Source organism: Calliopsis andreniformis, chromosome 1 (genome assembly GCF_051401765.1).
Source record: "Calliopsis andreniformis isolate RMS-2024a chromosome 1, iyCalAndr_principal, whole genome shotgun sequence".
Classification (NCBI taxonomy): domain Eukaryota; kingdom Metazoa; phylum Arthropoda; class Insecta; order Hymenoptera; family Andrenidae; genus Calliopsis; species Calliopsis andreniformis.
Window position 1 is genome coordinate 2,910,828 of NC_135062.1, and position 10,409 is coordinate 2,921,236.

Genomic DNA, 10,409 nt, shown 5'->3' on the forward strand with positions numbered 1-10,409 from the left:
AGATTTTCATGTATGCAAAAGTCACCGATACTGAACCCATCAATCTGTTTGCAACGAGTACGAGACATTGCAAGTACTCACTAATGGCGTTATTATTTATTCGTCTAGTGAACAATATAACTATGAAAGCAATATAAAGATATATGTTTTTCATAAAGCCACTCGTTTCAGACTTCAATTTCGCATAAAATGTAATCTAATTAGGATTGCTATTATTTAGTTTATAGTGTAAAAATTAAAAATTCTATTTTTCCGTATTTTGTGTTTTGGTTGACACAAATTTGTAAAAATGTGGATTCGTCGTTGAAAACTATGCAATTGCCCCATTTACACTATTTCACTAGACGCAATAGTTTTCGAGATGTTAAGCCAAACATGTTTTCTACTCCCAACTTTGGAGTCACCCTTTCAACGTGAATACTACCAGATAAAAAAGATACGTGTTAATATTTTTAGCTAATTTATAATCATGCCAAGTTTCATCAAAATCGGACATTCACACTTCGGGTTGTTCCCTTGTTAGTACTTTTATGTAGAATTGCGTATTCCATTGAATTTAACAATAAAAAATTAAGCATTTCATTTAGATTAAATATATTACCACTCTGATATAAGATTTTTGCAACAATACATTCCTTGTAAATAGCATTTTCGCTTACTAAAATAAAACTACATACTTTTCGCTATAATTTTATAGAGATGAATAAGATGAATAGTTTAGCAGGACACTTTGTATAACATGTAGTATGGTAGGCATATTTTCTCGTTTACTGGCATTACCAGCGCCAGTGATGAAAACGCAATGTTTTTTCTACATCCACCGCTCGAAAATCGCAGAGGGCGCTCGAAAATCGTAGGGGGCGCTCGAAAACCAGTGTTTTTTCGAGAAGTCGATATTTCAGAACATGAAACACAAAAGCCTATTTAATGTCCGGTGTATCCTGTATACTCGTATGTGCCGTGATATAGGCAAAATTCGAAACAATTTTGTCATATTACCGACACGGAAAGAACGACTGCAGACCTCTTGCAGTTCTTGTGGTAGCATCACTTCGGTTTCTTACCGCTAAACGCAACACTTTCAGGGTTTCCAGTTAAGCTGATCACCCTGTATGCTCTTCTCCTTATTTAGTGTGTGCTATATATAAAATTTAGATAAAATTTTTAATATTTTTATGTTGACAATATATTACAGTTCACATTCGTTGAATAATTAATATTATTTGTCTATTTTAAAAAATACTCTTTGTCATCCCTTATTTTTCAAAACTGTTTAATAATCACATCCATTTTCATAGAAATATTTTCCATACAAATTATATCTGTACGGCAGAAATGTATTACATATGTATCTGCCTCTTACCCAGTATCTGAACCTCCACTTAATTTGGATGTGACATGTGAAGGTATCTGTCAGCTGTTAAATGTTGAAGTAATGGCGTGACTAAACAACATAGGTCGTATCTCCCTAAAACTGCAAGATGAGGTGATCTTGACAGAATAGAACTATTATCATACGTCACAATCATTTTGTTTCTTTTGTTTTTTCAAAATTTGAAATGTATAAAAGACAAATAGATTGCTGTATCAAGAAGAAGCACAAGTTATAAAGAAATAACATAACCGTATTGGTTAGTAGTACCAAATAGCGTGTCGTGATACTGACACAATTCAATTACTTGGTTTGCGCATGCGTGTCATCATTAATGATTTTTTTTATCACTTTTAACTTTTGCTTCATTCATTTTCAACAAGCTATAACGAAAAACATTGATTAATTTTCCTAAATAACAAAAATCAGCGAATGATTGTGCTTTTTGCACAAGCGCAATAAGCGCAGTCGATAGCGAATAAATGTAATGGCGAACGAGGTGAACAGACTAGCGGCAAATAGCCTGACGTGCGAATTAACATCATATAAAGTAAACCAGCCACACTCATGAATATCAACTCAAGAAGTTCACTATATTATACTGATATGTGATATTTAAGGAAACAAAAATAACTAAGAGTCTGCGGTTTATAGCAAATATGTTTTAATACTTGCAGTATCGCTTCCGAATTAATTGTCATAAGCAGACGATATACAGGTGAAATTTGTTTTTTGATGACACTTCACCCAATACTTCAAAACTAAATTTTAATATCTTTCTAAAATGAAAATCTGATTCAGATATTATTTCAAAAGAAAATATTAATACATAGAAAATATTAATATTTGATTATACGTAGACTTCTTTTTAACAATTGGAGCAGTAATATACTAGTGTAATTCTCGTAAAGTTTAGTTTTATTCAAATTTGTAATGAAAGAAATATTTACAAACATGATTTAAATAATTTTTTTGTACTGTCATATAATATAAATTTTATGTATTAATGATGAGTAATTGTTAATAGTACGAGAAAATAGTTATTAAAATTTCTTACTTTTCCTTTTCATATATACATGTATGTATATATACATATATATACATATATATACATATAATAATAGAATAATAAAAATAAATTTTTCATAACCTCACATTAAGATACCACTAGTCACACAGGAAAGAAAGTAAAGGAATATAAAGTTATATTTTAGCACTTTCTTATGTACATGAAAATAATAATTATGTGAATTATTAACAATTCCAGTCTTTCAAGTAATTTTGTCATGCAAAATACTTTTGTAATCGTGAATTTACGCTTTCGTGTTTAACTGTGTTTTCTTTATATCATGCAACTCCTGCAATATATTTTAATAATTGTTCTTCAATATTGTATTGCTATAAATATTCTTATTAAAAATTTTTAATGCTAACTTGGCCTTTTATAATTTCAGTACCTCCTGTTGTTTATTCGGACATGAGGTCATGGAATTGAATGAAAACATTGTACGAGTAAAAAATTGTTCCATAGACTTCTTTCCTGTTTGTATTAAAGAAGAGATTGATGAACAAGAAATAGATTTGAATGATATTGAAATAATCAATGCAGCTCAACATTTTTGTGCAATTGAAATTAAAGAAAACAAAGGATATAATGCAATTAATAACAACAAAGAATTAAATACAAATAGCAAAGATTATATACAAAACTCAGATGATTTAGACAATTTAAATTCTACCTTAAATACAATAAAACCAAATGAAAATTGTACTATCAACAGTGTTTTGAGTGATTCTGTGTATTTACAAAATTTAGATTATGAAAGTGTAAATATAGAAATACAAAAACCAACAAATCACATTTCTGAAGTTTTTATAGAGCAAAATGTACAAGTACAAACTTGTAACTATAATATTTCCACAGTTACTATACCAAGTGAACTTTTGGGACTAAATATTCGTATAAAAAAGGAAGATGAACTAAATGAAGAAGCAGTTTTTAGCACACAATGGCTCTGTAATGTCAATAATGAAAACAATTTTAGATTGAAAGTATTCAAAAATTCTAAGGAAGCAGTAGAAGTTCCTATTGACATAGAGGCCACAATAACACCACTAATGAAACAGAAAGAGCAACTATCAGAAATTATCAAAGAAACTAAACCTAAAATATCTAAAAGGCAGTTAAAAATAAAATCATTGCAGGATTACAAAGAGAAACTACAAAGAAAAGCAGAATGCATGAAAGAGAAAAGGAGAAAATTACATGACCAAGAAAGCGAAGACCAACGTCAACAGAGATTAGCAAAAGAGGCAGCAAAGAGACGAGAAATGAGAATGTATTATGAAACACCAGAACAAAGAAGGAAAAGGTTGGATGCAGAAGCTGCAAGAAAACGAGAATATCGAATGTACAATGAGACACCTGAAGATAGAAGGAGAAGATTAGATCGTGAAGCAGAAAGAAGGAGAATAAAAAGACTATCATTATATGCCAGTGAAACTCCAGAACAGAGAAGGGAAAGGTTAAATAAAGAATCTGCAAAACGAAGGGAAGCTCGACTTAATCAATATGCTAAAGAAACACAAGATGAAAGAAAAGAAAGACTAAGAAGAAATGCTTTGAGAGTTAGAGAAATGAGGTTTACTAGATCAGCTATTGAAACAGAAGAGGAACGTAGAAGAAGATTAGTAAAAGATGCACTTCGAAAGAAGAAGGTAAGAATGTCTGGAGGTTATTCAGTGACTAATAATTTCACTGAACTTCAAAAATTTCTATTTTGAAGAATTAAACGATCTGCAGATATAGAAAAATCCTTATAATCAATTGAGAGGCCATTATTTGAACTGGATGATGTGTTCCAAAATTTATTATCTCAAGCAGTTCATATTGACAAACAAATTATTAAGCCTCAAAGAGAAATTAGTGGATAAAAGAATTTGTTTAACATGTTTCAGTATTGTACATATTATATACATACATAGTTACTGTTTTGTAAATGCTTTTGATACGTTTGTGTTTAAAATATATGATAAAAGAAAGAAATAGAAAAAACTTCTAACTTCATAATACTTCTGTTACTATAATAATAAATGTATAGTATATAGTTTAATTTGTACTGTATGTATTAATTAGGTTGTTCCATAAATCCTTTTCTTAATTTACACGCACGGCTCTTAGTAAGAAAACGAAAAGGCCATTTGGGACAACTTAATATATCTTTCCATTGATTATATCATTATACATTGACAAAAATGTAAAAACATGTTATTTAGTATTTTATTGATGTTATAAAAAATTGAATTCTTTATAATTACTTTGTCATTAAAAGATTTACAAAGTACAGTAAAAGTTATTATCGTGTTATTACATTATTATTTAACAGGAATTTAAAAAAATTATTGAAATGTTAGTGTTACAAAAAACCTAGAATTATACATTTATAAGTTAAAGAAAAAATTCTTAACTGTGCCTTTTTGTTCACTGTTTTAGAAAAGCAATTTATAATGTGATTCAATTTATAATGTAATTTATACATGTACATATTGTATAGGTCTGAATGAATACTTAATTATTTCTTGTAATTTATATTATATATTGTATAACATAACTTTTTACAACCTCTTTGTTAGTAAACACTGTAAAAAAATATTATCAGAGTTTTATAACATTCATTGACTATATAATTTTCCTATCGCATTATAAATTAAAAATATTTACATACAAGAATAAAATAGAACAATAGTAGTTTAATCTTAAATATTGTGATGACATTAATATTAAATTACATAAATTATGTTATAATAATATACTTTTAGACACTGATAGAGTGCATATTATAATATAAATCTGTAAAACTTTGTCCAAAAATTATTATACATTTACATTGTTCAAATTACTTTGGAATGATTGCCTTTGGAATTACTTCAATATAAGCGCTGAAACTTCCATGTTTCATAGATTATTTATCGATAAAGCTTGAGAGGTCTTATATAGGTACTTCTCATGACAGTTGTAACAGTGAATTTTCAAATCTCTTTTGACAATAATGAGATTAAACGTAGTCTCATTCACATTACATACACATATGCGTAGTTTAAATGCAATTAATGTTTGACATTTAACATTTTCCTGTCACTAAAATTTAGCTTTCTGTTCTCAGAAGCGGTATATATTTTTAATGAAAAATATCTTGTTTCAAGATATTTACAGCAATAACGAGCATTCAATAAAAAAAAATATAACAGCTGCGTAGGCAGTGGTATTGATTTTTTCGATAATGCATACACTAATTTCACTAATATTTGCCTCAATACGTAGATGAAGATTCATAGAGTTATAATTAATCAATTTCCATGAAAAAACATTTTCTAAGATACTTTCAAAATCTCAAAGTTTCAATATTCTCGTTTTTGTCGATTCATGCATAAATAATCTCGGCGAGACCCTCTCATCAGTTCATCCCTGTCACTCGTACGAATGTACGTACAGTACTATTCCGTAAAAGAGCTGCACATCGGAACTGTCCGCGGCTTTTTTACGGAATTGGTATACTATTTTTTTTGCCTTTCATCCTCGGCACGGTACAGTGAGAAATAGGGACGCGCCATAAATTTCATTCGATATTGCCAGGGTACACGTACAACAGGAAAACAGAATTAGCATACTGGGATACTCTAGCAGGTTAGGTCGCATTCAACCTACACTTGTCCTTTAATTGTTGGATCGCCAAATGTATTTCCCAAACATTTGGCGGTTCAACCTGTTAATTAGAGTCTCGCTTACATCTTCGAATTTTTCTCAGTAACATCTTTCTTTATTTCTTAACTTCGTGATATATTTTCGACAAGCGTCTCAGATTTTTAAAGCTTTATAGAACTATAGAAGTAAACCGTAACAGATACAACAAAGTGTATAAAAACATTTTACTCTATCTCTACCTTTCAATGTATCTGTAAAATTACAGAATTCTCCGATTGCTAGTTTTGCATATTGGTATGTTATTTTAAAGCATTACTATTGCAAAATTAAGTCAAATTAGGCAGTATGTTATAGTACATTTTACGCTTCAATTTGGATCTCCTATTACCCCTTAAAACATGGAATGCTATATTATTTATTACGCTTTGTGTAAGTTACGTACAGGTAATTATATAAACGTCGTACATATGTATATGTATATTATCCTTAATGTTGAAATAATTATTATTTGTAACTACAATTAATGTTTTAGAAGGAATAAAAGATACATAGCAGCAATTTTTCGCGAGCCTTTTCCGAGGCTTGAAACTCGGCCGTTTTACAGGACAGTACCGTAGTTAGTGCGAATCTCTACCGAGACTTCTGATGTGGCAGTTAAAAATTTGACATTTTAACTTTTAATTCAGTTGGATTTTTTATAAAATCATAAAACATACAATTTAGTTATAATTTATAAATGAATTTGATGATACACAAACACGTAACAATTCAAATTTCGACAATTTATCTTATTTAACAATTGGCAAATTATTTTATACAATATATAACACAATGTATAATATACATCATACATTATACAATGACAGGCAATTAACCTCGCCGAAAGATTTCAATAGTCGACGAACGAAACCTGTGTTAGTTTTTTTTGTCCATATGTGTGCATGTAACGTGTATACATATGTATATTATGTCGAAAACTGGGACGAATTTTCAAGGTGGAAGAAAAATAAGAATCTTTAAATTTTTGTGTGACCCATGAAGCAATATTACGATATCTCTGTTATACATGGACTAGTGATGTAACGAATATTCGTATTCGCGTTCGCATTCGCAAATATTCGCAAATTTCTTGACATTCGCATTTGCAAAATTCATGTAAATATTTTGCGAATATGAATGTCAGAAAAAGTAAATAATATGTGGTAAATAAAACAATAAAATATCAATTTCTTATCATTTTTATTAGAAAACTTTTTCTTTGTAACTTAACCTGATCTTATAATCATATCTATAAAAATTAACCTTCACTTTAATTAGTATTACATTATCTACATTCTATAGTATTAGGTAATAAAGCTTTAGACTTAGTTTTATAATAAATAATCAACTTCTCATTAGAAATTAGAAAACAAAAAATAGATAGTGTGTGTATGTAAACAAACAAAAAAGTATTCTTCCCTTAAACTTTTATCAATCTTATCTTTACATAAATCTAGGTGCTTTTATTTTGAATTTAAAATAATCATCTTCTTTTATGAAACTATAAATATCAGTAATTGTTTATTATACAAAAACTGTATCTTTAAACAAAACTTTTTTCACTTTAAGATCAAAAACTAAAAAATATAATTTAACTTTAAACAAACCAAAATGTCATTTCTCTCTTACACTTCTTTTAGAAAAAAAATTAACAAAGGTTATTATCTTATCTCTCTTCTTCTTGTAACATCTATAATCTTTTAAAGTAATATAATCATCTTTTAACAACCAATTAATAATCAAAGTTCAATAGAGAAATATTAAACTTCAAAAATAAAAACTGAATATCCGCATTCGCATTCGCATTCGCGAATATCGGCGGCAGATATTCGCATTCGCATTCGCGAATGCTTAAAAATTAATATTCGTTACATCACTAATATGGACCAATTTAACTGAAATTGGTCTCATTCAAAAGCTCACGTTCGGCTTAAATAACAAAAGTGCCTTTAAATTTAGAGAATATTGAAAACCTGTGGAGATATTAATAAAATAAGTTTCAGGTAAGGTTGAAATGTCCGGTTTTCAGGAAAAAGGTACGCGGCAGGGATCAACTCATATACTTGGTGTCAAAAAAGTACGCTGCAACAACGGTTCATATACTCACCTGGCGTCGAGACGCTATAGCGTCTCGTAATATACTACATTTGTTTTTCTATATTATCTGTTGTAAATTAATGCCTCTTTCCCGTTAAAATTAATTTATATGCTAAAAAAGAGCATTTCACGTTACATGATATCGGAACGCATTTAAATTTGCACCAATGATCTGCTGGAATTTCTTCTAGTCCTTCAACATGTTTACCCAACAAAAACTTACTAATTTTTAATATTGTCTTAAAATTGATATTTCTGTTTAATACAGATGTAATCATGTATGTAACTATTTGTTCACAATCACCAGGTGTATTTTTCAAACTTTCCATTATTGTACTTACTAAAGTAATAGATTCTGTAAGATTCTGTAAGAAATGTAAGCCCACAGATTCCAATTTTTTCTGATTTCTGATAGCATTTGAAAATGACTTTTAATAATTATTAAATCTTGTTGCAAATACGTACATACATCGCAATGCTTCTTCTGCGCATTTCCATTCTGCTGATTTCCATCTCTTATTCCATTGTTTTTGTTTACGTTGATATGAGCAGATTCGAATTAAAGGCTTGACTGGTTTGGGTAGAGACAAACTCTTGGAATTGGTGGGGATAACGTTCTTACATTTATTGTAAGGTGAAATTTCACTTTCATGGTGTGATACAGAAATTAGGAGATGTGGCAGCGTTTCACGCCAAGTAACTACTTGAGTGGCATGTGACACTAGCAATGTACCTTTTCTACGACCAAGACGTCTAACAACTTTGATAGCGATTTACTCTTTTGACGCAGTGTGTATTGGATTTTAACGATTGCCATGTTGTTAAGTATCACCGTGTGCGTAAAATAAGTCCTTACGCATGTAAATAATAAAAAAAATAACAGAAGCAATAAATAAAAAAATCGAGGACTCTTATAACAATATGCCTTAACAGGGGGGGAGTCGTTACACAATAAAGAGTAGGATGCTTAAAACTTATTTTCTGTTCGAAACCAGATCGTTTCAAAAATTAATAAGTATAACATTAAAGTTGTATCTACTAAGTCATAGCAAATAGTTTCGAAGACGTACAAAGTTATTAGTGCTACATTTCACCAAGGCGAATCTATTCATAAAGGACACATTATAGTTAGCTCCTATGGCCTAAAGCAAAATAAGTCTACATGGATGTATGCTAATGACTGTAATATTCGTCAAACGCGTTGGCCACAAGATGCTATCTATTATCTTAAAAAACATATCAGACTATCAGAAATCACAATACATACGCATGATAAACCCAACTGATACCCCAAAAAACATTTAAAATGTAAATATACACCTAGTAGTTGAGTTCGGTTTGGACTCTAGTTTCTACAAAACATCCCCAAAACAATTAATCTACCCAAAAAGCATGTATACAATTTTGATAAAAATGACCCGTCAAGTACACCTTAGGTTTAATTTTTCTGGTTTTCACATGTATCCGTTGTTTGTGAATGCATTTAAAATATTAATGTTTTATCGTGATTTTCTAATTAACGTGTTGTGGAGCACACTGTAAAAACGGGGCAACTATGTACTTTCAATTTCAGTATTTTTTTTGAATTAAATGATAATAAACATTTTTTGAGGTGTTTTTTTATTATATGTTTTTATGGGTTAATATTTTTTGATGATACTTTTGGCGGATTTATTAATATTGTTTTGATGCTTTTCTGGGGATTATTTAGTATCTTTTGGATACTTTTTTGGGGGATTAATATCTTTTAGATGCTTTTTTAAAGAGATTAATTTTTTTAGAGATTTTCTGTGGAATTAGATTAGATAAGCTGATAGAAAGAACCAGAAATGAGCCTGCGGGAAGGTCTCGGGTAGTGATTGCCATCCATAAACCATCCATAAATCCATAGGCCAACTCGAAATACTCACTATGAAATAGAAAGGGTCAATATGTCCATCTTCGTGTAAACTGTTAGTTCACTTCACACATCCACAGATCACGATTCTCTCATCCGGGAATATTGAAACACCGTACGAGGGTATCGTTGAATAACATTAAATCTGCCTACTCTTTACAATCCAGAGGGCAAGTCAAAACACGTACTACGAAATTACAAAGTAGAAAGGGTTACTGTGTCCACCTTTCGATTATTGTTCGTAGTTCAAATCCACGCACGAGAAAACTACAATTCATACAAATTATAATATTATCCTCAAA

The 10,409-nt window shown here is 29.9% G+C and overlaps 1 protein-coding gene across 1 annotated transcript; it reads left to right on the top strand.

Moving 5' to 3' along the window:
• The first annotated feature begins 1,479 nt into the window (after nt 1-1,479).
• Nucleotides 1,480-4,165, top strand: LOC143188627 (uncharacterized). The gene is made up of 2 exons (XM_076392980.1): nt 1,480-2,090; nt 2,827-4,165. The coding sequence occupies exon 2, from the start codon at nt 2,858-2,860 to the stop codon at nt 4,154-4,156; it is 1,299 nt and encodes a 432-aa protein (XP_076249095.1). The 5' UTR covers nt 1,480-2,090; nt 2,827-2,857; the 3' UTR covers nt 4,157-4,165.
• Nucleotides 4,166-10,409: the final 6,244 nt, after the last annotated feature.